Source organism: Pungitius pungitius, chromosome 11, assembly GCF_949316345.1.
Source record: "Pungitius pungitius chromosome 11, fPunPun2.1, whole genome shotgun sequence".
NCBI lineage: Eukaryota > Metazoa > Chordata > Actinopteri > Perciformes > Gasterosteidae > Pungitius > Pungitius pungitius.
The window spans coordinates 3,515,608-3,542,659 of NC_084910.1; the positions used below are offsets into that span (position 1 = coordinate 3,515,608).

General features: G+C 45.0%; 1 protein-coding gene across 2 annotated transcripts; it reads right to left on the reverse strand.

Moving 5' to 3' along the window:
* Positions 1-736: 736 nt before the first annotated feature.
* On the reverse strand, positions 737-26,724 carry macf1b (microtubule actin crosslinking factor 1b). Of its 2 annotated transcripts, none has more exons than XM_062565352.1 (40): positions 26,622-26,724; positions 16,238-16,974; positions 15,989-16,045; positions 15,675-15,845; positions 14,961-15,127; positions 14,386-14,545; positions 14,193-14,277; positions 13,585-13,829; positions 13,368-13,487; positions 13,141-13,248; positions 12,809-13,027; positions 12,273-12,476; positions 11,951-12,182; positions 11,622-11,848; positions 11,404-11,526; positions 11,213-11,314; positions 10,688-10,789; positions 10,377-10,541; positions 10,013-10,168; positions 9,457-9,654; positions 8,928-9,056; positions 8,660-8,827; positions 8,417-8,572; positions 8,114-8,320; positions 7,854-7,973; positions 7,599-7,768; positions 7,354-7,513; positions 6,879-7,073; positions 6,535-6,660; positions 6,102-6,245; positions 5,730-5,918; positions 5,499-5,613; positions 5,219-5,385; positions 4,949-5,111; positions 4,648-4,802; positions 4,478-4,552; positions 4,161-4,278; positions 3,571-3,716; positions 2,628-2,748; positions 737-2,463 (listed from the first exon to the last, which is right to left on the reverse strand). In XM_062565352.1, the coding sequence occupies exons 2-40, from the start codon at positions 16,892-16,894 to the stop codon at positions 2,438-2,440; spliced, it is 6,348 nt and encodes a 2,115-aa protein (XP_062421336.1). In that variant the 5' UTR covers positions 16,895-16,974; positions 26,622-26,724; the 3' UTR covers positions 737-2,437. The 2 variants fall into 2 exon arrangements, with proteins under 2 accessions (XP_062421336.1, XP_062421335.1); XM_062565351.1 differs by lacking the exon at positions 26,622-26,724 and adding an exon at positions 19,887-20,618.
* Positions 26,725-27,052: the final 328 nt, after the last annotated feature.

The window sequence follows — 27,052 nt, forward strand, 5'->3', positions numbered from 1 at the left end:
TTTGCACCGCGGAACGTTTCTCACTGGATGAGTTTCCGAGGACCGATTATACTGGAGCACCAACTAGCGTTCATGACTTCAGACAACAACAAACCACAGTGAACATGAACGAAGAAGCTGACGAGACCGTGTCGGTTGGCCCCTTGAATGGGAAATTTCTTTTGGAAATGTAAATTGCAGGTAAATTATATCTCAAAATCCATGTCTATAACATATCACATGCTATCATTTCTTGAATTGTCAAGATGTTCATAACAAGATGTTCATAACAAGATATTCTTAACAAGGCCACCAAATGTTGAATAAGTTGTACTGGTAATGAGAAAAGCGAACCGAAGTGCCTCAGCAGAGGAGATGTAGTCTCACTTGTTGGGTCTAACGTTTCTCTTCCTCCCAGATGTCATCCATTTAGGTTGCATGTTCATAAATGTGTAAAGTAAAAAAGTAAAAATCATACAACGATCATAGGCCTCTACATAATTTATAGTTTGAAAATTGGCTAGAACCCAGAGAGTGGATATAAGTAATGTTCATGATGACTCTTCCATAGTTAATATACTGTATATCCTTATAGAGTCTATGGCGCTTGGATTTTTTTGTTCCAGAGAGATACAGTGGTGGAATAATTCAATCGAATATATTTTAATCACTGACTTTTAATGATGTAGTCACATAATATGGAGTATATTAAAACTCTCTTTGATTTCTGGAAAATGTAATATCAATGAAGAAATGATCATGGCAAATATTTTTTTTATTTTTCTTACAAAAAGATTATTTATACAAGTGGACATCAAATTATTAGTGATATGAATTGATAGTTTTGCCTAAATTAGACATTACAATGAGTGCTGGGTATAGAAACATTTACAGTACAGAAAGATTGGGGTGCATAGCAATAGAAGTGAAATCTAATACTGTGTTTACAGTACAGTAACATGTCCACCTTCTTCAACATTAACACACTGAAGCCAAGAGCAAAAGGTACTTCATCATATAAAAACATTTGTTGACTATTAAAAACTGCAAAGATCAAATGCTATTAGAGACATCCTGTGAACTATGGTCTTCAACCTCAATCATATTTAGTAAAAAAGGTGCACATACAAATGTAACTTTGCATTGCTGATAACACATTGTTAACGGCTATGTAACAGTATCAGAGTGAACACATTGAACAGCCTCCTCTGAAGACTGATAGTGAGGCTGCAGCCGCTGCTCTCCCACACAAAACTGTTCTCAGTATCTTTTCTATCGGTATCTTTAAGCTCATGAGGAAACTTTGGAGGAAACAGATGTAGTGTCTTACATGTTATTTCTTAATAAAATCAAGTTACCAAATGGAGAGGATGTCAGATAGAAGACAAATAGAGACAGAAATACAGAAATTTGAAAACATACCGCTTTTGGTAAAAGTGACAAAAAGGAAACCACCTGTCATTTTTTACTGAAATAGCTATTCTGGTAATACCAGACATATCACCTGCTCAAGACAATTGACAGGTCTTCCAATTTGTAAAACAACTTATCTACAGTAGCAGGACACAGCAAAGTGCATTTTTATGAAAACAATGTGCTAAACAAAACATTCCCAGGAAGTACAATGTTATGAAGAAAACGCATATCTACATTTTCACAGTAGTGTTCCATAGAAATACATACATACAAAGGCAAAAACAATCCTGAGAAAATAATCTCTACAAATCAACAATGACCTGTTGTACATCTGTGCATTGTTCATTACACAATCTCCAGTGTTTAAAACATTCTTACAACAAAGAACAATACAAATACGTAATATTTGATAACCGCGTGAAAAAAAAGGTAAAAGACAAAAAAAACTGAGTGGCCCTGCCAACAATGTCATCTCAATGGAATGAAATAAAAAACAATGTCACAAATCACATACTGTACCGTTTTGGTATATGTGGGTTCTTTTGGAGGCTGGTGATGGCATTCAGACGGCACACCTTCACATACCATGTATACATGTGTGCTTGCTGTGAGTCCCTTTTAAATCACTAAAACCACATTACTGCCCGAGACAGACACTCGCTCTCAGATTCAGGTGTCATATCTTTAAAAATAAAGAAAAATAACAAGCTGGAGAAAAAACTGGGCAAGCAACGATCTGGCTATCATGCAATAAGCATTCATGCAAAACATTGCAAATCCTACTTTCTAATCATCCTAATCAGATTATACTGTATGCAATGCATACATCTGCTGACTCCTCATTGCCCACACATTATCTTCACACAGATTTCTCAAATCCTTGAGCATCACACCTGGCAACCTCTGCTCCACTCTTCTGTCAGCGTATGTTTTTTGGCCCCTTCATCACATTACTTCTGCTTATCTCTCTGTTTTGGGGCCCGAAGGCATGTGTTTGGGTTCAACACTGCAGCATACTGGTGGTTCTCACAGGCACAGATAATCAAGTGGGTAACCTCTCAGCTTCGTCTAGACAGTGAGAGAGAGAGAGAGAGAGAGAGAGAGAGACCGGGGGTTAACTCAACATCTTTTCCTCTTTTTGTATTGAGATAGAGTTGTACTTACTGCAGGATGAATGCATGACAAAAGAAAATGTCCTTTAGGAATAATTGTGAGTGAAGTGATTGACCAACCTGATGGTGAGGGAGAATTGTCATCCCCAGTTGTGGTAAACTGAAGGTCGGATCCCAAAGCAGCGATGGAGCTCCTGGGACGGACGCAGCGGTCACCTGAGAAACTTCTGCGAAGTAAAGCCTGAAAAAAGACACATTATGCTAATTTAGTGAGGCAAAGAGTTTTTAGTTTTTATGTTGCTCAAAGACACATTGAAGAAAGCACAGTTGCAAAGATGTTACTCCTTTCTTTGTATGCCTTTTATATAGCACAACATTCTACATTTTGACAAGTTAAAAGATCTAAAATAGATATACTTTAGCAGTGGTGCTATTTATCCATCCTGATTGTTTGGTATGAGCCTTCTCTCGAACATAAATGAGACTAAGTGGTGCTCGCCTTGTGGTGCTAAAAGTGCCAAAAAGACACATATTTGGAAAAACTCAACAGCAAGCTGTCTTTTTAGAAGTTAAACCTGACCTGGTGACTGAAAATAATCACAGACCTTGTTGTAGGCAGTGTGATGTAGGAGCTGTAGTGCAATACATAAACATTAATGGCTCCCCCAGCTACATCAGGTGAGCACAAGCATCTCTAAATGGTAAGCCAGTGTAGTTCAAGTAGTTCCTATCTGTTAGACTTCAACATAGTCCCATTAGAAAAGGCAGACATCTTCACGGCCGACATCTCAAACACTCACACAAAATAAATCTAGATGAAGAAATGGAAAAACTGGTGATCAAAAAACATATGTAGTTTGGATTTTGGAGGGAAACTTTCCCTTTAAAGTCACAAGAAGCAAAACTGCAGAAGCGGAAATGCATGAACCAGTCTTACTTGAAGAACAAAGAGATGAACATGAAAATAAATGAATGGGGGAAAAGAAGTCTCAGAACGCGACTTGACTCAAAATAGCTCATGCAGGTGAATCCCCGGGTTAACGGGGTGCAGCCTGTGCCTTGCCTTGCGTGTCATGGGGCTGGTGGGGGCCGAGGCGCTGCTGTACAGGCTGAGGCTTGAGTTGGACCTGCTGACAGTCAAACCCTTGGAAGTGCTTCCTGCTGGAGACAAGTACTTCTCCTTGATCTTCAGGTTGGTCCTGCCTTTCACTGTCGGGGACACAGCAGGGGCATTTAACAGAATGCTGTAAAAATGTGTGTTTAAATTTATAGCAGCCACTCCTATAGCAATAGCCTGCAGACACTGTGAGTATGAATAATTAAAGCCATATTGCCAGCACGAGTCATTAAAAAAAACGTCAGTATTACAATGGAAGGCAATGCACACGGAAGAATCATATAGAAAAAATCAAAGCTTTACCAGGAACTGACAAATTTAGAGGAACACGCTGATATGTTTAGCTCGACCAATCTACAGCATGGCTGAAAAGTGAAAATAGTTTTGTGTGAAATGATCACCTGACGTAATGACTTTCAGTCATGCCAGATGCTGAAGACGTGTAGTATCGTATAGTAAATGATATCAATTCCAAGTGATTTTTCAAAAGAAGATTTAGTTTCCAGGGATAACTGGAACATTGGGAAGGCACTGACCTCTACAGGGGTCATTCTTAACCAGGAACTCATCCAGAGCAGTCCAGCCTCCTCCCACCCTCACCATCAACGTGCTACGCAGGATACGAACCATCCGCAACTGCTGGGAATCTCCAAACTGCGGACAGAAAACATAATGCAAGTTATATTTTTTTTGAGCACTTGCCGTTACACCAGCTTCACACAGCATGTCATGAGATGTCGCCGCGACATTCCTGTGGGCCATCGCTGCCTGTGCGGGCCACTACGTCCCACAGGCCCAAATGGGATGGCTGCTTTAAAGTTTTTTTCATCTATTGTCGATGAAGATGACTCACCCTGTATCTATTGGCACTTATTTGCTCCACTTGGAACCTCTTGGGACAGTTACACTGCGACACCTGGCGACTCACCTAATCAGGGCGAAGGGCGCAACAGGTGCAGCGTCACGATGAGTAAACCTCTATATCCATCTATATGTGTAGTGCAGTGCGCAAGCGGTCCATACCTCTTCGTTGATTTGATCTGCATCCAGCGTTCTCCGGTAGGGATCTCTGCTCGGGTGGAGGGCACTCACAAACTCGTAATAGTCGATGAAGCCGTCACTGTTCACGTCGAAGATGTTTGCCACTGCGTTCATCTCGAGAGAGTTGGTGGGAAATTCTGCAGCAGAGGGATGTCAAGTTCTTTGTTTGAGGAAAGCAAATCTGAGGAACTAGGCTGTCATGACAGACAAGGACATCAGATGATGATTATGGGGGTTGAATTCATAATTTCCTTTGTAATGTTGAGGTAACTCAAAATCTTACTGGATGCAAGGACATAGTCAACCAGTTCCTTATGGCTGATGCGTCCATCTTGGTCTCGGTCGATACTGCGAAACACGTCTAGGATCCGTGACTTCAAATGACTGATCCACACCATGTAACGCTTTCGCCAAATGTTGAAGTCGAAGTTTGCAAATTCCTCCATCTGAAAGGCAAAACGTCACATGGTCTAGGTTGGGTAAGATGAAGTTCAAAGATATTTTCCTCAACTCTACTGGCATCGTGACCTCTTGGAATTAAAAACACAATAACCTCTTTGAGTGTTAGCTGCTGTTGCTCCAGGCGGTTTTGTCTCGCCACAGCCAGGAGCCAAAGTTTCTGCCACTGACCGACCAGCTGACTGAGCTTTGGTGTCTGGGGGTCGAGGTGCTCCAGGGGAATAGGTACAACAGGCTGCAGCTTCAGAGTGCTCCTCCTCTCTGGAAGAAGATACAACAACAGGGGAGCCTGGAATCAGCTTAGGAAAGTCATGGATATACAACAATGACCTTTTGAGCACGAGTCGCACAATAATGTTCCCATGCTGGCTTACTCGTGAGTGGCCGTTTGCTGGGGGAACATTGGCGTTTGGAAATGCTCTTGGGTTTGCAGGACTTTGTAGCATGTTCCACCTCTGGAAACTTTGTGTTCAACTTTTCCATGAATCCCTGCAGAGGAGAATGTCACATTTTACGGCAGAGTACTGTAGTTCTGTAACCAGGGTAACGTACTAAGCACACATGTTAGCATTCAATGATTAGGTGTTGATGTCAGCAGGTCCTACTGTGTGCTGCTCAATCAGTTCTCGGATGTGCTCTGTGGTCTCCGGCGGAGGCTCTTGGTCTCTGAGGTTGAGGGCTTCCTCTGCCGAGGAGATCCAGTCCAGCAGCCTCTGGACTTCCTCTCTCTCTGACTCCAGTGCGGCCAAGCCGGCCTGGATTTTCTGGCCTTGCTGCTGAGCCCAGCAGTGAACCTGAGTCGGAAAACAAGAAGGGGGAGGAAGTTATAGCAGAAGATGCTCTCAATTGAAACTAGTTTACTAATTGCCAAGACGGTGTCTCTCTATGTTCAAAATATTTCACCCTTCTGTTAAATAAAAGTTATTCATAATAAATCTGATGACAGTGGAAACCATGCTTTTTTTGTGGGCTCTCACCTCCTCATAGCGGGTCTTAGTGACACTTATCCAGGACTTTAGGGTGATTATGGAGTCCGGATGGCAGGAAGCCAGGATCTCTTCACCCAGACACTGGATGTTCTGCAACTCCACCGCCTGAGTCTGCAGGGCTCCCATCGATACCTTTTGATTGGGGTGGGGGGGGGGGGTTATTCAGTAAAATACACATTCTCCATCAGTGTAACATTTCAGTCATTTCAAACTTATGGATGCCTTTTGGGCTTTTAGGTGTTACAGTAAAAATGAATGGTCAGAGTGAACTGACAGTCTCCAACCTACTAAACCGCGCTTGATAATACTGAACCCTCATTGTTACCAACTTGTTATTATGTAGCAAACCCTGATCTTTGACCTCTCCTGAAGCAGAATGTATTTCTCCACAGGGAGTGATGAAGTATCACGTTATACTGACCTCGTGCTGTTTGCGGAAAGAAAGCAGGCCCTCTTCGTCCTCTGGTATCACTCCATATTTCAGTATCCTCTCTGCCTCGGTGAGGCGCTCCATTAAAGAGTGGACAAGGCCATCAAACTTTTCAGCCTAACGAGAACAAAGACAACGGTAAATATAACAGCAGCTGGTTGGCTGGTGAGATAACAGCCTCATCTGCCATGCTTTCCTGAAATGATAGAGATGCATTCTGGGTTTGAAGGATGTCTGGTTGTTGTTTCATACACACAACCTCAGCTTCTATCAGGCTGTCAATAAGGCATCTACGAGCTCATTTATCGTTCACTTTTATTATTTGTGAGAACTACCTGCTGAAGTGCGACCTCCAGTCTGTCTTGCCTGCTGACGGACAGTTTGCACACAGCCTCCCAGCGGACCTCCAGCTCCTCCATCTGCTCCTGCAGCCAGTGGGCGTCGGCTGTGCTGCTCCTGGTCAGGTCCCTCACAGAGCGCTTCAGCGTCCGGATGCATCCGGCTCGCTTCCCTAACTCCTTTTGGAAGGCCTAAGGGGAAAAAAAGATTTAGCAATTTCGCTGCAAGATATCATCACCAATAAATCAGTGTGAGTATATAATAAGTAATAGTATATTCACTGTCAAAAAAAATGGACCATCATTCAGGCTTATGATAGCAGTTACAGCAAGACATTCAAATTGCTTTCTACATAAGTTAGCACGAATCCTGCACTTTTACTGTAGATGACAAACTGTGCTGTATTTATGCCAATCGCTTAAACATTAAATATTGAGGCCACACATTTTAAATGCTCGCTGAATGTCGTGCCTTGTGTTTGTCGATCAAGTTGTTGACCATGTCTTTGTCCCCACCGACAGGAACGTCCTCGGCTAGTTGGGGCTCGGCTCTGTACAGCCAGTCGTTCAGTGCCTGGAGGGCGTCGGTGAATCTCCCCGAGAACAGCAGTGCTTCCTCCAGCTTGTGTTGTCTGAGGGAAGCAAACCACAGTATTGTGGTGTAACGATTCTTCAAATATGACTGCGCCCCAGCATTTTTAAAACCCAGATCCGTACCTCTCCATGGACTTGCCGCTGACGGTGTCCCACGTGTCTTTGAGCTCAGCCAGGAGATTCTCCACGTGTTGTCTGTCATGGCCGGTTTGAGCTCTTTCATGAAGGCAACGTCCATTCTTAGATGTCGCTTCGTACATGGGCCTCTTTGACCGGAGCAGTTTCTGGAACTCCTGTTCACAAAGTAAGAGATGGGCAAAGCATTCTTAAACATACAGCCTAGAACCGCTATGCCATTTATTGTAATGCCGACCGCACCTTCTGTTCGCCCAGTTGTTGTTTAATCTCCTCGTGGGTCACTGCGATCTCTTTGTGCGTGTCTAATGTCTGCTCTACCTCCGCCATCCAGTCCACTAGCAGGCGCCACGACTCATTAAACTCAAGTATGAGAAATAAAGACAGATATTAAAATGATGCTCCTCTGAGTAAGCAGACGTCCCGCATTCATTGTATGTATGGTCTGGAGAACGAAGGAGGTCAGCCCCTCATATCGGACCTGATATAGTTGCACTTTTTACCTGTCTGGCAGACTTTTTGACCTCCTCCAGCGTTCTGCCCCTTTCTGAAGCGCGCTGCTGGAGCTTTTTGTGACGGTCTTGGACGGTCATGATTAGGTTATGAATTACATCGCAGTCTTCCTTCCTGCTCAGCTCTGTTAGTCTGCGGGCTGTGCTCTCCATGGTGGTCCGCTTCTCCCCGTAACCGTTCACCTCATTCACCAGTGTCTGCTCGAATCAAAAAAGAATGTGAGGCATAACTGATTTAGTTTCAAATCTGTACACCAAGCAGAGAATGACTACAGCAGATCTAAAAAGACATACTCTGTGTTCCTGCAGTTGAGAACAAACTTGGTCTAGAACAAAGCTGGGAGCAGGAAGAAACCCAATAGACTCTTCACACTTGGTCATTTTGGTGAGAAGTTCCTGGACGTTGCTGTGGAACTCCTTGGCCAGACTCAGTCCTTCTGTAAGCCTCGCCTGCGGGAAGAGCACAACAAGCGTATATATAAAGACTTACTCAGTTGATGACGGATCCACGGGACGACATGTGGAGAGTCAAATCACCTTTCGCTCATGGACTTTGCTGTGAACCGATGCCCATTTGTGTTCAAGAATAGATAAGCTGTGCTCGGTGCCTGATCCCCGCACAACGTTGCCTTCCAGCATCCTGTGGATGGCGTTCTTCACGTCTGTGTAAGCGTGGAGCTTGGACTCCATCTCGTTGCACAACTCCTTTTGTTGGGGAAAAAAATTACGATTTTCAACTCCTTTTGATTTTTTATTTTCTATTCTTGTGTGTGAGAAGTGGTGTCAAAAGTCTGATCCACTTTACCAAATGTGCATTGAGCCTTTCACTGGCAGAGTCCGGCATTCCCCATACGGTTTTAGAGGAGGACAGTCTCAGATCTGTGTTCTCCAGCCACTGCAAGAGATCCTGGATCTCCATGGTAACATCTTGTACCTGAGGAAATAAACAAAACAGTGAACGCAAAGTCTCAATCAAAAGGCGATGTAGGTGTCAGCTCTCTAGTTATCAATATGTATCAATTTTTATCACCCTTTGAAATATATTTCCTTCAAGCATACGAGGAAAAATGACTGCAAAATGAGGAAGTATTTCAAAATAAAAGCATCTACACATTTTCATGTAACCTTTACAATCACCACAAGAGGGCGCATGATAAACTACAAAAGAAAAATGTAAGATCTGGATAAAGAGCATAGCCATGTCATTTATAAATATATATACAGTACCTGTCAAAAGTTTGGACAGATTTTCTCATTTAATTCAATGAAAAGACCAGACTGGTAATGCAGTTTTTTTTTCTTTTTCACATTAACATATTTTAATCTAATCTTACCTGACTCAGTGCGTTCTCTAATTCCAGCTGCCTGCGTTCAGTCTCACAGCGGACAAACTCCCAGCTGTCATTGAGTTGGTCCAGCTGAGGCAGAAGACCATGCAGGCTGTCCCCGGACCCAATCTCCAGCAGCCCCCTGCCTGCCTGGTTCAGGGACTCGACGGTGCGAACATGGGACATGACATCGTTACGCAACACCTTGCAGGAGGAAGAAGCAAAAGATTGAAAAGTGGGATTCAAACGTATTGCTTGCAGGTGTTTGGAGATCAGAAGTTTTTTTTTTTTTTTTTTTTTTTTAAATGGTCTGGGTGTTCAGCGGTTATCACACAATTCCACCAGCGTGAGTAGTTGAAAACATATGAATTAGCAGCAACAATACGTACGGTTCAGACACAGGTAGGTGAACAACTATTATACAATCAGACCTCTTTCTGCAATAAGAGGTGTCGCCCCCTATGGCTATCTCAAAGAATGCAGCATGTTGGCATGACATCTCCTGGTCAGGAGAAATTCTGTTATAATAAGTACTCTACATTGTATTTAGGCCCCCACCAACCTTGTGTTTGGCCAGCTCTATTTCACAGGCCTGCAGGTCAATGCTGATTGGCGGACTGGCCTGGAGTTGTTCAGCTGTTCGGGAGAGCCATGTGTGCAGCTCATCCAATGTGTTTTGGAACTGGCCCAGACCCAGCAGAGCACACTCCAGCTGATGCTAATGTCCGCAGAGGAAAAAAAAAATTATATATATAATGACTGTAAACAGTTTTCCAGTTAAATGTGGTTTCTACTGAGCTAGCAGTCTGTTCTTGACATCAAACGTAATGGAAGGCATGATAGCATTGCGAGTTATACTACTGGCATGCTAATATCAATATTACTTCTAATAATAATAATAATAGTATCTGATTGCATGTTCTCACCTGTCTGCTGACAGTCTCTGACTCCAAGCTGTCCCAGCGCTGTCTGAAGTCACACACAGGGGACACGGAGCCCGGACGCTCCGACCCGGGAGACAGCCGGCACACAAAGCGATGGTTCAGGCTTTCTATCTCTATTTTCTTCTGGTAAAGTTCTCGCTTAAACTCCTGAGGAAAATAATAAATGGAGAAAATACTATGTATACAAACGAGCTGTGATCATGCATGATATGTTTCAAATTATTAGTCTCACTTTATACATATATCAGAATGAACATTGCTGGTTACGGCTGTAATTCAGCATATCAACTCACCTTGAGATCACGTAGTTGCTGTTTGACTGATTCCAGGTCAGTTCCTACCAAGAACTCCTCAGTAGACCTCAGCTCGGCTGACTTCAACCACTCAAAAAGACCCTATTAGCAGGGCAATAAGGCATGATAACTGATAAATACAGATATAATGTACAACCACTCTGTCATGTTGTGTGACTTTAACATTGAAGAAATCTTCTCAAGAGCAAGTCATGTAAGTCTATTGGTAAATACAGCTGCGTACGTTTCAATGCCTCACACAGTTTGCACTCATTTGCCTTTGGCACAGGTCCACACGATCTGTCAGCCGCTTAATAGGAAAGCTACGGGGAGTACGAGTCTGAACTTTACCATTGTATACAGAATAAAACGATTGCTTTGACTTTGGCAGGATGCCATTACTCTGCTTGTTGGAGGCACGGGTGGCCTGAGCATCCTGTTTGATATGGACAGACACTGACCATGAACCATCTGTTGGTATATGGGTTATGCGTATACACACCAATGCTGCATATGGACACACACCTGCAGAGTGTCTTGATAATATAGCGCCATCTGCAAGGACTCCTCCAACTTTGTGTGACTTTCGCTCCACAGTTTCATCAAGTTGTTCCACGTGCAATAGAGCTTCGAGACAACCAAAGAGACAAGGTTTCAAGTTAGTCAACATAACATCATGAGTTAAAACGTATTTGAAATTCAGATCAATTTCACACTTCATCCAGGCTCTTTGTGACATCAGGTCTGTCCGTATCGCCACATGCTGACATCAGATCCATTCCCAAAGCACCAAGGGTGTCCAAATCTCCCTGTAAACTGTCGATATCCTCTCTGAGCGTCTGTGGGTTGGAATAATAGAACAGTTTATGTTTTGTCATCATCATAACAATGAGGATGTCTCATATGTGATTCCTTTGAGAGCTTCCAGACAAACCTGCATGCTTTCAAGGCTCTGGCGGATTGTTTCTGAGTCCGTCCGACTGGCATTTAGATCCAAAACGGCCTGCTGAGCTTCACTGAGAGCGGCCGTGACATCGTTGATGTCACTCCAGTACTTCAAGGCAAGATCCAAGAGTTTTAAAAGCCAACTTTCTCCTTCCTGAGCCTGAGCATGCGTCTCGTCCCACAGCTGGGACAAGCTGGACACGCGCTCTTGGATTGCTAAAAACAGGAAACAACAAGGATATGGCTTATGATCAGCCCTTTTTCCCACAACATTACATCAGCATACAAACAATATAGATTCTGAGAAATCATCGTCACCTGTACCAACAGATCCATCACCAGCGGCCAGCGTGTTGGCCAGAAGTTCATCTGCCTGTGTCTTCACACTGCCGAGGTCGAGCTCCAGCTTGGACAGCTCGGCCCGGGTGCGTTTGTTGTCCTGCAGCTGCTCCTGGATCCTTGGGGTGAGGCCTTGAAGTGAGGTGTGAGTCTGCATGCGACTGCGGAGGCGGTCGAGACTCTCTCTGATAAGGGTCATCCTCTCATTCAGCTACGGACAGGAGAACATGTGTTGGTTGTGTCTGCATTGCAAAGTGTTGAGCGATCCATTCATCCCTTTGCGTAAACCCAGCACTCCCACCTGCGTGAATCGAGGTAACGACTCCTCGAGTACGTTGGCGGCCTCTCTGACCCGGTCCCTGATGGTTCTGTGCTGCTCCTCGGCCTCCGTCGCCTTTCGACTGAACTCATCCCCCTGAATGGGGTTTAGTTCTGACAGGCGTTTTGCCAGAGAGCATAAGCGTGCTATCAAAGGTCTGTGCTCTGCTATAGACTCCCTCAGACCCTGAGGACAGAAGTTATGAAAAGAGCTGAATTATACGAAAGGAGAGCATGATTTTAATTCAGCAAGAACCTGATTTGGGATTAATCCCTAAAATGAATAGAGGAAGTTAGAAAAAAAACGAAAATGGCATTATAGTGAACAGGTTGAAAACTAACCCTCTTGGGAAGTCATTAGCAGTAATCTACTGTATTATAGGAGATCAGCTCAGGGATACGGTGGCAGATTGGCAAGTACAAAAGGACGTCTTTGTCCAACTTGCCAAGGAAAGGTATTAGAACAACAACAGAAAAGAAAAGCTGGCATTGTATTGTGGCGAGGCAGCTGTCCTTTACCTGTAAGAGGTCCTGTTGTTCCCGAAATGCCTCATAGCTAATTGTGCTGATTGAAAGCTGGCCAATCAGGGTTTGAGTTTCTTGGAGCCAGGGCGAGACCTCGCCGATGCCCTCAGAGAACTGGAGAAGAAGCGACTGAGCGTGCTCGAGCTGCAGCACCACGTGGGAATTGGTGGCTGAGATGGTGTTGCATTGTTCCTGCAGGGCCTCGAGTGGGGTCTGCGTGGGAGAGGTAATGGGAGATCAAAATATACACAGGGTCAATATAAACACCCGAAATATACATTTGTTATCTGTTATCTAGCTAAGAAGAAATGAGTTGTGGCAAATACCTGCAAATCGTGTGTTTCTGTTTCGTCGCTGTACGTCAGCAAGATCTCAGCAATCTTCACCATCTTCTCAACGTTGAACCTGTGTTGGAGGATCTCCACCGCCAAAATCTATTCAGGACATATTATATCCAATTAAATAAACTTACCAAACATTGTTTTAATCCATTTCTCAATCTCTACAGCCAACACGTGACAGACACGTGTTTGAATGTTGATGATATCCAAACCTTCTGTTCATAAAGTTGTTCTGCTATGGGCTTGGGATCCAGATGAATAGTTTTCAGCTTTTCAAGACTCAGCGCTGTGTCTCTGAACCAAGCCATCTCCTTAACCACGGCCTGTTCCAGCTGATGGAAAACACACGCTCCGTTTCTTTCTGCTTTCTATTGAGTAAAAGTAAGAATGATTTGATCATTTCATTGTGCATTAGTGAGGCCACGTTACCCTCTGTCTCTCTGCTGCGCACAGTACTGCGTCTCCAGCATGTGCCTGCGCTCCGGCTGCCCCCAGCAGCTCCCTCTCGATGCGGCCCAGCCACAGGTGGAGGTCCTCCTGGCTGGAGGTGCAGCGGCTGGAGGCCTCCAGGGCCTGCTCCAGCCTCTGCAGCACATCCAGACTGCTTAGACTCAGCACAGAGCAGCGGATACGCAGAGCATCCGTCTTCTCCTGCACCTGCTGGGCCTCCTCGTCTGAAAGAAAGGACACACATTGGACACGTTGAATTGATTCGCTAACAGATGTGAGGGTTTCGGGACGCAGGATGTCGCATGTGTAGAGACTGTAAAGCCGTCTGAGGCAAATTTGTTTTTTCAATTTTAGGCTATACAAAATAAAATGGATTGAATTTAATTTAATTGAATCAAGTGGAAACTACTCTGGATTGTGTGTACTGGTTTGACAGTGAAATCAATATCAAATATGGGGCTATTTTTTTAAATATATTTTTATTTTTTTTTAAATTGTCAAATGTTTCTAGGAGATTGCTTTTATTTGTCCAACCCTCAATGAACATACTATGCCCATAAGGTTCGCCATAAGTAGTAAAAAATGACCTGAAATAGCTTCCATCAGAGCATGTCCCGACTTTTGTATTTTCCCTAGCTCAGCCGTTTTGACTTGAATCTCTTCAACAACCGCCTAAAGGGAAGAGAAAACACGTCACGGTCATAACTCTTGACTCAAACAGCATGATGCACAATTACCATACTGCACGTGCAGTTCAACCATACATGTTAGATTTCCCACCTTGGCCTTGTCCGTGGCCTCCAAGAGGTGCAGCATCACTCTCTCTGCGTTGCGTAGTTCGGCTACAGTCTGTTCCACCGACATGAGCCACTGCTGCAGCCTGTCCACTCCTTCCTGGAAGAGCTGGGCCCTCGGCAGAATGAGCTCCAGCATCGCTCTCCTACCGACAACAACATGTAACCATCGGTGACTGAGACTGGTATCAGTTATTTAACCTTGAACAGGGACAGCGCATAGTTGTTTGGTATGAGCCTACTGTCTACAGTGCTGCGTCAGCAGACGTAGAATAACCTCTTTGTTCGGAGAATCAGTGAGGCTGCAGCACTGTGGTTTATGATTTAGTATAGAACGCCTCTACAAGAGGCCCGTGGAATAGGCTGGCCTGCCAAACTCGGTAAATCACCTCATTTAGTGGCCCCATTATCCGAGTCCAGGAACTCTTTTAACGGCGGAGCCACATCACTGATCACTTTGTACACTAAACTCGCCTCAGTAAGACACACAAAGCCGTCAAAGGTCATGAGCTTGTACCTTGCTGGTTCTGTGACTGTGCATTGCCAGTAAAAGCAGCTGACCTTTTCTCTGCGCCCAGCTGTAAGGCTTCCCACTTCCGTGTGAGAGCAGCCAGCTTGACTTTTTCCTGCTCCCCCCCCTCTCCGGGGTGGGCCTCAACCAGTCGAGGGCCCGCCGACATCATGGAGTCCATGCTACGCCTTCGGTCTGTCAGGAGGCGCTGCAGGAGCTGTAAAACGACATTACGGATGGAGGAATGACATGTGCCCATGAGGAGACGGATCAACAAGAATGAAGACAATATTTCAAAGCCCTCCTTAAAGAATCGTCTGTATGAAATAACATCAGTTCTCAGTGGTGTTAGTGGAAGAAATTACAATGCTTCCAGTAAGAATTAACATTCTTGAAAGCCCTTATTCTTGTATTTTCTGCCTTTGGGTCAGCGTGTCTCATGTGTCAAGCTTACATTGTCAAGAGTCAGGCAGGTTTCACCTCATCCAAAGCGCATACAATAGGTGAGATTACAGCTGAAAGATGGGAGACTTCCCTGCTTTTTCTCAACCCCCCAGGAAAGGTTCACAAAGACTCACTGCAGCTCATTGTGGCTATGAACACCACCCATTCACGGGTGAATGGAACTGAATTCATGTGGTGTCATGACCTCGGGACACCTTTCTGTAGGTAAACCTTTCAAGTGTATTCAAACTACTACTATACATGAAATGTGTTTTTCATGGAACAAGAAATTGGATGATTTGATGTTGCTTTGAACAGACCTTTTGTTCTTGGAGCTGTGCTTTCACCACTTTAACCTCCGAGGATGGGGGCTTCTGATTGGCTGTGAGCTCCTCTATCTCACTGACCCATGTGAGCAATGCTTCCAGGTTTTGGAGAAATGTCTCAGGATCCGTTGAAACATCCCTCAGAGACAAGGCAGATTTTGTTCCCTTGAGAGAGTATAGAGTATACAAGAAACGATTAGCTAAAGTTTGAATGAATGAAAATGCTGTCATCAAGAAGCACGATACGTTGAAACTGTTGCAAAACAAGGAGAAAAGAGTTAAAAATAGTAGTTAGTGTTAGAACATACTCTCCATCTATCCAGGCTGGAATCCTGATCTGAGCTTGAGTGTCCATCACTTTGAAGCTGGAAAAAAACACAGTGGACAATTCCAATTGACAAAATTGCTGTTTTAAAAAGACCCAACCCGCTAAAGGAACAAAACCTTGATTTTAAGGAAACAGTCTAGGTGATACTAGGTGATATTATGACGTTCAGATGAGAAGAAGAAAGGTTGAAATGGAAGATTTGTTGTGTTTGAATTTATTTTTTATCAACCTCAGCGAGTTCCTCGGCGGCACCATTCAGGATTCTAACAGTTCTGGTGACAATGGGGTCCCCTCCTTTATCTCCAGACGGATACTCTGTCACTTCCACAATTTCGGTAACGACCGTCTCCGTCACCTCCGTCACCTCTGTGACCTCTCGTGATGCAAGAGTCTTCCAGGACCAGGGGCTTCCTTCCCTGGAGTCTCTCCTCTGGAAGCTGCCCCTCCTCTCAGCAGAGGCCCGGTCCGGGTGAGCCAGAGGGGAACGGGTGTACTCCGGAGGCACGGTTCTCCTCGTCAGTGTCCCATTTCGGGATGTTTTTATCGGAGAAGGGCTGCTGTGCCAGGCATTATCCAGCGTACTGCTGCTCCTGATTGTGGAAGTTGGAGAGCTGTGGAGGGGTTTCTCCGAGATGGGAGTATGAGCCCTCACCTCCGTCTTGTGATCTATTCCCTGTGCCTCCTCTTCCCTCTCCACCTTTCCTTCCTTGCATGCCTCCTCTCCCGCTTTGTCGTTGACCGCCATTTCAGGTCTGGCCTCCCCATGATGCTCCGCAGGCTGCCGTTCTCTCCGCCGTTGGTAGCACTCCTTCAGGAAGTCCTCGTCTGACCTGACATGCTTGGATTTCTGACCCAGGCAGCTGGGCCGGCTGATGAGGTTACCCATAATCCTTCAGCCCAGAGGCTAGTGGGGTGGTAGGTGAGGTAAGGCCCCTCGGCCATGCATGCGGGAGATCCTTCAGCTACCTAAAATAAGACAAGGGGGCTCTGGGTCATCAGGCAGTGAACAATTGCTCATTGTGTGAATCAAAGAAAAATGCATACAGCTGATCCTGTGTCTTTAAAAGCACGTCTCAGTCTAAATATTGCAATGAGACAACACGAACCAGTCCCTCACATCCTTTAAGTGCTGCATATTTGTGCCAACGTCGCCCTTTTCCTGCCACCGAAGACCACAGAGACGCTTGGCCTGGATACTCGCTGTCCCTTTGTCTTCCTCTGGACCACATACACACATGCTCGCCCATCTATCTCACAACACCAACCAAAATATTCCGGGCTTAGAAATCAATGTGACAGGCTTGTCGAGGATCCCACTGTTGAGCCTGGCACGCAGAACCGGTGGCGGGCAGCCAGCTCTTTCTCTAGCTGGGCTTAGACCAATCCTGGGAAACCCGTTAAGGACCTGATCAATGATAAATTATGACAGCCATAAAAACGCAGACATCGCCTCGTTTTCCAGGAGTGACAATAGGAGGGGGATTAGGAATGGGGGCAGCGGGGGGGTAGTTAGGAAAACAGTACCAAAATACCAATACATAAAGACAATACAGTGCTTTTCTCCCACTCCTACATCACTTAAAGACCATGCTGAATCTAGGAATGATCACGTCAACGCATTGTTTGACCAAAAATCCTACATTACTGAAGAGCCTCTCACTGGCAGTGACATGTTCAAACTGTGTCAGCCCGTCTGCTCGCCCCTCAGCTCAGTGCCTTCATTGTTGTGACAGAAGGGTTAAGGGTGAATGTAATTAACTTGGCCTCGAGGAGCCGAGGTGAGCCCATCAGGAGATCACAAGGTTCCTGTTGAGGACGGGTCCTTCCTCTGCAGGCCGGGTTGGACTAGCCCATTCAGAATTACACAGGTCACCTCAGGTCACGCTCGGTGACCTGTGATCTACGGGGAGCCGATATGGGTCAACAAGGGGGGAAATTGGGATGTTGGCTTAACTAACAACTGGGAGGGATCTCTTCCTGCCTTGGAAAAAAAAAATAGAAAAGGGTGAAATTGTGAGGGGTAACTATGGTACAGTTCTGCTCTAGGCTGACATAATTATGCTGAATATGCAGCTACCTTATCTTTACCAGAGGCGGTCTGCCTCAGAGGAGAGCGTTGTGCTCTCGCCAATTTCCACACCAAGTCTGAATCAAATCTCATTTGTGCATCCCCCGAACTAATCATATTTAAGAGCTGTATGTCATGTTTTTTAACTAAATGAAAATCTCAAAAATGACCTAGTTTAATATGATGACTCCATGTGCATTAGGCAAGTAATTACCAACATCGCGTACGTCTCCGCAGAGCAGACCATGCAGCCAGCGGATCCACAGGGGAGAACACAGTCAGATCAGAGAGTGGTGCCCAGACAAAGCCCCGGCCCCTCGATCAATGATTACCCAGTTAGCTCAGATCACTGCCCAGCGGTCTCCGGAGGAGGGCAGGGACCGTGTCTGTGGCCGTGTTCATACGGGGTTAACAATCCAAGAGAGAGAGAGGGCGTGTCGTGTCTGGTTACTGCTGCGTGCATGTGTGGTCGTTTCCTAAATCTAAAAAACCCCTGTGTCCTTCACCGTGTCCTCGCAGCAATGTACAGTATGTGAGGACATGCTGAGTAGAGTGCACACGGAGGGCTACTAGGAATATGTTGGTAAAATGAATATGCAAATGTGTTGTTTCATTATGTCTACCAGACTTGCCCACAAGCGCTAGTATACGATATACCTTTTACTTATGGGTCTTATAAATCATCATAAATCGTAGCCCTCATGTAAAAGAATATAATAATACGATGACCTATATTTTTCTACAACCAAAGCAAACCACAGCTTCCCTCCCAGAATGCCTGGTACTTGTTTCTGATATCCACCTCTCACTCTGTAGCATAATGATATTAGAAAGAGAACGAGGGAACCACTCCACCCCTTGACTTATTGTGGATGACCCACCCATCCCGTTACTTAACCTATTTTCGAAATGGCCCTTAATTTAGACAGGCCCTTTCTCTGCCCTCAACAAATGATTTATGATACATGACCACAGTCCATTTCCTGATGAATTGGATTACAACCATGGCGTAGGGGCTTCTCCTCAAAAACAACACATGAATACATTCCTAAAATTGTTATTTGCAAATAGCTCAGTTTCACGTTACAAGTCTAATTCTCATCTGAATTTAAAAAACAGGAGATGTGTATGTATTAAAATATTCTGAGCAACAGCTCACACATCAAAATACCACACAAAAGATCTTATGTTTCTCCCATTCGTTGCATCAACTGACCCATGTATTTGACCCAGGAAGCATTTCTTTGGGTGGGTTTGGAATTAAAAGCAGAACAATGATCATCACTCACAACCGTAGAGTGCCATAATGTTGTGTCAGCGGTGTGCCTCTGTTAAGGGAGGTCCCGGAGTAGTAATCAGGGTAGTGGTCCCTAATCAAGGATGGCAGCTGTGCATTCACCCGTAAGAATGAAAACATCTTAGGGTGGACATTGTACAAGGTCCCACGTTCATCTCAAAGGCAGCCCTCTAAACACGCCACACAGAGCTAGCTGGGTAGAATGAAAACAGCGTGGCTTTGGGTAAATGAATGGCCATGCCTATTCTAAAAATGTCCTTTTGTTGAATCAGAGCAGCTAAGAGACAGTTTACAAAGCACAAATTGCATCATTGATGTTTCCTCTGCTGGAATATTGCATTCCCTGTCACACTTTTATGCAGCCTTTGGTTAGAATAGGTGAACAAAGTCACAACTCATTCCCCGTCACGTGGCTCCCTCGAGTATAAAGTCCAAAACCAAACTCTCGGGTTGGAGCCGATCCTGGGTTACAGGGGGTTTTGGCGGTTAGAAGCTTGCGTGAACCCCACTTACCCCGAATGCGCCGTGGAGCCCAACAGCGCGAGCAACGGAATCCGGGCCAGTCCTCAATCACCATTCAAAAAAAAAAAAGAGAGAGAGAGAGAAAAAAAAAATCCAGCTTTGTTTGAGCATCCTTTGAACGGCCTCCGAGCTCCGACATCCCAAACACGAACACTCCTCACACACACATGCACGCTCCCTCCATCGCACACTCAATCAAGTCCACTCATTCACACATGCCCACAGACACACACTCTGTTCCAAACATACTCACACATGCCCTGATAACTCATGCTTTTTCCCGTTGCCCACAGTCACAGGCAAACAATGTCCTCCTCTCCCCTCACAGCGCACCCCTCCCCTTCCCCTCACTTCACTTCCCCTCCCACCAGCTCTGCTCCTCTCCCTTTCTTCTTTGTTGTGTTGAGCTGGGATAGAGGAATTCCTTCCTTGTTAACGCCGGGCCGAGGGGATAGCGCGCCCGGATGGGAGACAATTGTATTCCAACGGCTCAGTTGAACTCCCCCAGTTCCAGGCCAGCGGCGGTTTTCACATGGAGGTCGGATTGAGGCGGGGGCATTCCCACCAGCGCTGCTGCTGCTGCTGCTGCTGCTGCTGCTGCTCAGGTTGCTCCTGTACCGGCCAGTGAGGCGGCAAAGTGCCCCCCTGTTACCTTCCCCGGGCTTTTCTCCCTCACTCTCTCGCCCCCTTCTCATCCAACAAAGCCCCTCCTCTAGGTCCGACTGGGGCTCAGAAACTCCATGCTGCTTCTGCTTGAAAAATGGGACGAGTGGGGGGGGGCAAAAAAGGGAGAGTTTTCTAAAGACCCCTGGGCCGCCCACAGAACATTCACATGTTAAGTGACAGCTGCCTGAGACCATCCCCTCTCTCGATGGCGAGGGAGAGAAGTGCAGGCTACAAAAGGAGGGACCCACACCCCTGCTACCAACCCACACACACATTCACCCCCCCCCCCCTCCCAACCCCCCTTCCCCATTCAAAGTCAGCAGCCTCCACAGCAGCAACAAAGGCGACTAATTACTGTAAAACATCTCAGGTTACTTTTCAACTCGGTTCGAGCCACTGCAACTCCGACCCGTCCGTAAACAAAGAGGCTGGAAGCAAACACGCTCACAAACACAAAGATAAGGGGGCAATGGGGAGATAATACAGTCTTGGCATGGGAAAGCAAAGGAAGGACCCCCATGGGGAAATTCTACCATGCACTGTTTCAATAAGTCACAATATTTGCCCTGGAAATGCAGCACACCAAACAGTCAGTGCACAACTACCACCACGGCAACGCTACTGGCATTTTCTGCCATTTGAAATGATGGCAGGTGTTTATTTATTCAAGTGATGTGGGATTGACTAGTTATAAAACACCAGATCTGACGTTTTATATCTGATAGGACGTAATGGGCAGGTGCACTGAAACCCGACGTGCATGCAGGTGACTGTCTCACAAAGAGGGTTCCAATCCTGCCCTCTTTAGTCCTTTCCCTCTGTCTTTCTCCAGCCAACCAAATAATCGACCAAATGCCTGCATGCATGTACAGCACACACTCTCTCTCACACACACACACACACACACATCCATGCAGACATCCGCTTCTCAGCCTCCTCTCTAATCCACAAGATCGAGTGATTAGTTAGTTATTAGTTAAGGGAGAAGGCTTCTGAAGTTAAAGATATGCTTCTGAATGAATGATCCAATCCACAATTTTATACATTATATATTTAAATATGCTTTATCTGAACTAATATAATAATAACAATATTGCCAGAGCACAAAGTGATGCATAAGTATTCATGGGAAATAATACTAATAAAATGCATTAGTTTCTCATATTTAGTCTTTCACCCTGTGATGTGAAAAATGAATATGATTACGTTCATATGCCTTTCTACTTAGATTCCACCATGCAAGTAGAAATTTCATCTCATAAAATATAATCAATACCACCCACTCCAGTGCAAAGTGCCTTCTGTGTTACATGTGACGCGAAAGATCTTTAAACATGTCAATGCAAACCGGGTTTATTGGGCATGAGATGTGTGCAGAGTCCGGATTCATTTGTTTCGGACTACGGCATAATGATGTAACTCCATTAACCAAGTCTTAAGTTCAGTATATTCTGCAGGAGCTTCATGCAGGTTTTTCATCTTCCAGGATTCCAAATATACTGGTTAATTCGAATACAAATGTGTGTAAGATTGAATACTGAAGATTGTATTGTGTCCAAAAAAAAAAAAATGAAGTGATTCAGATCGCAGGTCTAGTCTTGAAAAAAGAAAGAAATAGAATAGAAATAGTGATCAAAAAGACAGCAAACTGAAAATGCCCGTCCCTGTGGCTGAAGAGAGAGCGAGACAGAGAGTGAACAGAAAAGAAGGACCCCCGTGGGGTCAAGTTATTTAACCCCTGAGTACTAACCCGGTCTCATACCCAGATCTCTTGCATCTCTTGCACAACAGTAGCGCAACCAGGGAAGCATGATCATATCAATATATTACCAGCACTGCTAACTCCGGTCACTTGGAGAGCCAATGTCTTTAGCTGTTTAATGAGAGTAAGTCCTGCATTCCCCGCCCCCCGTGTCTTCATCTGAAAGGAGCTGGCAGTGACGAGTCAACACTACTCCAGAAACAACAACGTCGCCCAAACCCCGACAACCTGATCCCGGCTTTCAGCAACCTCCAGCTCCCTCTGTACCAATGAAATGATTTGGCCAAAAATCTCTCCTCTCCATTTCACGGTTGGTGCACACATGGATTTCTTGGACGGACCAGAGCCTGAAGAGAAGCTGGCCCGCTGAGCTAATAAAGCGCTGATGCAACGGGCAGCTAGCTGCTGGCAGGAAAGAAAGCTCATCCTTCTGTCTGCAACCTTCATGATCCTTCCAAAGAGCAGAGGTTGGGAAAAGAAGTGGAGTCTCCAAAACTAATGATTCATTTCACAGGCTTGTTTTCCGCCTCCTCTCCGCTATCCCAACCTCTCCGCTAACTTCGCGTTGAATGAGACCTCCTTGAACGGCTCCTCTGCAGAACATGGTAATTAGCCCCCTTCATGAGAAATGAAATAAAAGAAGGGGTCCCTTTGGAGGGTAAAGCCAGAAAATACCATTCAATATGCACACGGTCATTTATTACCCAAAGAGGTTGCTCCCAAGAAAAGCAGATGAAAGGCCAATGTGCTCCCCCCCCCCGCCCCCCGCCCCCCGCTGGGTCGCCCGGGCCCTGCTGGGGGGGGGGGCAATGGATGCAGGAAATCACAGTCGTGTGTGACAACGGGGATTTAGCCACACTTGTAGGTGTAGAGGAGCTCGACTCGTCACCAACGCCGTGTTGTTTGATTCAACCGCTCCCGGGGAAGATGGGATTTACTGCCGCGGCTCCACATTTAGCGCCGTGGAAGCCGAGTGCAATAAAGCAAGAGGCCCCTGCGTGGCCATTAACCCCGATGAACTGTGTGAATCCCAAAACATCTCTCAACGGAGAGATTTTCTCAAGTGCTATGAGACAAAAATCTATTTAACACGCCGAGAAGTTTAAGTCTGCGGAAGAAGAAAAGATGACCCCCCCGCCGCCACATCTTGGCATTCTTCATTTGTCATCCTCTAGGTGATTCACGGCAAATGAAAACAAGCACCCTTCTTCACAAAAAGGTTATGGCAGCGTCGGAGAGCGGGGCTGCTGTTTGCTAGCTTGTCAGGAGCTAGAGAGCAGAGGACAATGGACTGTGATCTCTCACCCCTCTTCCAAGGCCTGTTTTCAACTTGTGTGTACAAGACGTATTTGGGATGCGGCATCTGCGACTGAGGCCAGAGACCTTTCGGACACAGAGAGCCTTTATCCAGAAGAGCCTCACAGGCAGGACAGCAGGGAAACAGGAAGGAGAACTTTTGACCTCCAACTGACCGTCCAACTCGACGAATGTATTTCCTATCACTCAGGAACATGGGGACCTTCTTTTCACCAAAACTGGCAGGTGCACGATCATTTAATGAAGTCAATGTTACAATTGGCAACGGAGCACTTTACAAACATTATTCTGATTAAACTGTTCATATTATAGATTAAATGGAAGCTACTGCAACGTCCATCCAGATGCTGTTTTTGAGTTTTTGATCAAATGATCATTACTACATCCTCAAGGACAACTCTGAATCAGCTGAGGTATAGTACGTGATATCATTGAAAGCTCCAGCGTGGAATTGTTAGTGTGAAATGAACTTAAATATTAAGCATTCTCTGAGCCTGGTCAGTTCTAATATCTACTTAGTATAAGCTTGCTTCACAGTTAAGCAAATCATGCAAACATGCACGATTGGTGAAGTAATGACTGTTCCTGCTCTATTAATAATGTTGGATTTTTTTCATTAAATGAATTGTATTCCCATTTAAAATGCGTATTATATCACAGGCTCACATTTATCCCGGTGTTGATAGGAAAAAGGCTTTTAAGATGTGCCGCTGCATGCTCCGCCTTAAGAAGCAGGTGTGTGCCTCCCTCCTGTGTATTGCAGACCTGTCTCTGTACGGGTTAGGGTGCTTCTGCTGAGGGACGTCCTCATTCATGCAGCTAGCTAACGAGTCCCTCAGGCCTAGACTGAAACCAGCAGTGCGGCAGACTCGGGGGGATTAGCATGACAAAGGTCTGTGGTCGGATGCAGTGTGATGCAGGCATGGTTGAGATGAAAAAGACACTCGCTTTATTCACACACTCTGGTTGGGGGTCAGACCTTAGCTTTCATGACGTGGTGGGACATGCCTGTGCATCTTAGACGTCAGTCCCCAGGGAAACAGTGGCTTTATTCAAACGGAGACAAAATGGGACACCGACTTTTTTTTTAAGGAACATTCTCTGTTTTTTTCTCGTGGTGCGACAGCAATTCCTCATTCAAACGTTCATGCAGTTTAAAACCCAGATTGTGTTTTGTCAATTTATACCATCAAATCAATTAAGCGCTCAAACTTTCCATGAGGACAATGGAACGCATCTAGTTCAATGGACCATATAACTAAATAAACCAAACCTAAGTTCTTACTATGACAATAAAAAAACATCATGACCCTTTTTGTCAAAACGGAATCCCGGCTCACTGAAGAAAGCGAAGACACCCTTTACGAAGAACATTTAAATAAATGATTACTGTGCTGCACAAAAGAAATAAAAATGTTTCTTATTTTAAGGCAGAACTCTGTGCCAATTAACAAAACTGCATGAGATGAGACATATTAGTGGCTTTTCATTGTTCCATTGTACTGATTTGCATTTACCAATCAAAATCTCAGTTTTAGTAACCCAAACATTCATCAAGATTCTCACATTTCTCAGATTACGTGTGCTTTGGAAAATACGTAATCTGATTAGTGCCGTCAAAGCTGATGGGAGGGACCTAATCACAGGGTTTAATCAATCAATTAAGAAAGGTGCCTGACAGTAGCAACGCCAGTGCTAAGGTTAACTCGTTGGCAGACCTGCTGACATGCCGTCACCACAATTACAGAAACATACCTCATCAAGCTACTCAAGCCTGTCCTTAAGTTGAGTTGTTTTGACCGAGTTTTTGGCTGCAGCTTTGCCTGACAAATCTTTGTTCAAATATTGCTCTAAATGGTACATGACCAAATCAAAAGTTAGCGATCAATAAAAGCCCCCATAGCCCCAGACACAAAGATCCTGCTTTTCTATTTTTTTTTTCTTCGCCCTCTTGGCCCTTCCACCCATCTGAGTCTAATGTCTTTTATGCGTGTGCGCTCATGTGTGTGCGGTGGGCCTCCAGTGCCGAGCGCTTTGCCGGCCCGGCCGTCCAGGCGAGGCACAAAGGGGCCTGGTCCCTCGGCCCCTCTGTGGTCTGAAGAAGTCTCCCTGCACGAGGACCACCTCAGTATCAGTCTGAGTATGTCAGACTTGGAAAAAAAAAACTCCACAGTCCCTCAATGCCTTTTTCACATTGCTCAATTAACTTCAGTGTTGGTTTCCTGACCAGCATGACTCGGGGGGGGGGGGGGGGGGGGGGGGGGGGGGTTCACTTCCCTGCTCAGTTTTTGAACCACATTTTCTGTAACTCTGGATCTCCACGGAAGAATTTTGATGGTGCTCTATGTACAATTGCAAGATAATGGAAACCATGGTGGAAAGTTAAATAGAAAGAAAAAATATGTAGGAAAATAACAATACAATCATTTTTAATGTTTGTCAATCAATACTGATCTAACTGATTATGCCCATCACATTGTTCTGTGGCTTCATTGTTCTACTGGCAAAGAAATGTGAAAGAGATTTGAAACAAGTTAGATAACGTCAGTAAATTGATCATATTTCAGATAGATAGCTATATAAACAATGTTGTTTTAATGCCAGTGTCAATATTACTGTCAACAATATTAACTTAAATGTATTAGTACTATAGGAAACTAGTACTTTTTTAGTACTGTTGTTTAAATTGAATGTGTAGTCATGTTGTCTTTTTCTTTTATTTCAAAATCGTATACGAGGATTCATTAGGATTTTAGTCTTGACATGTTGTTGTTTTTGTGTGATTTACTGGAACAATAATGACACGTGACAGAGCACATTCATCAACATTGGAGAAGGCAGCCTGTGGATTGGATCAATTGCAGCGGACTTTGACTCAATCACCTCCGTCGAACGAGCAGAACAGAACCGTTGGATCGATGAGGAAGAGAAAATGGCTCCGCTTGAAAGGGGAGAAGAAGGAAACAACTAACTCAACTAACCCTTTGGTCCAGAGGAGGCAGCCTCATCTCCATGCTCTTCAGCCACTCCCTCAGTGCTGTGATCTGACCCCTGAACTCACACTGCCATTCACTCAAGTCTTCCGCGTTCCTCCTAAAAGAGGAAACAAATCCGGTGCGTTAAATAAAGTAAGTAAAATGTAACATTGCAGTTACAAGAATACCTAAATCAAGCCAAACAATGTGTGAACATTGTCTTATTATTCGGGTTAAAAAAAGAGGTAGCCTAATGCTTTTCTGTAATGAACACATTTTGGTTTGTTGTGTCGTATCATAAGCAGCAGAATTGTTTATATAGATCTCATGGAAAGTGAAACGGTGTTTGTGCAGAATAACTCTTGTGATGACAGGACGAAACAGAATCAGGGAGACAGGACCAGCAGTAAAGCCATGACCTGTGCTACAGCAGGCAG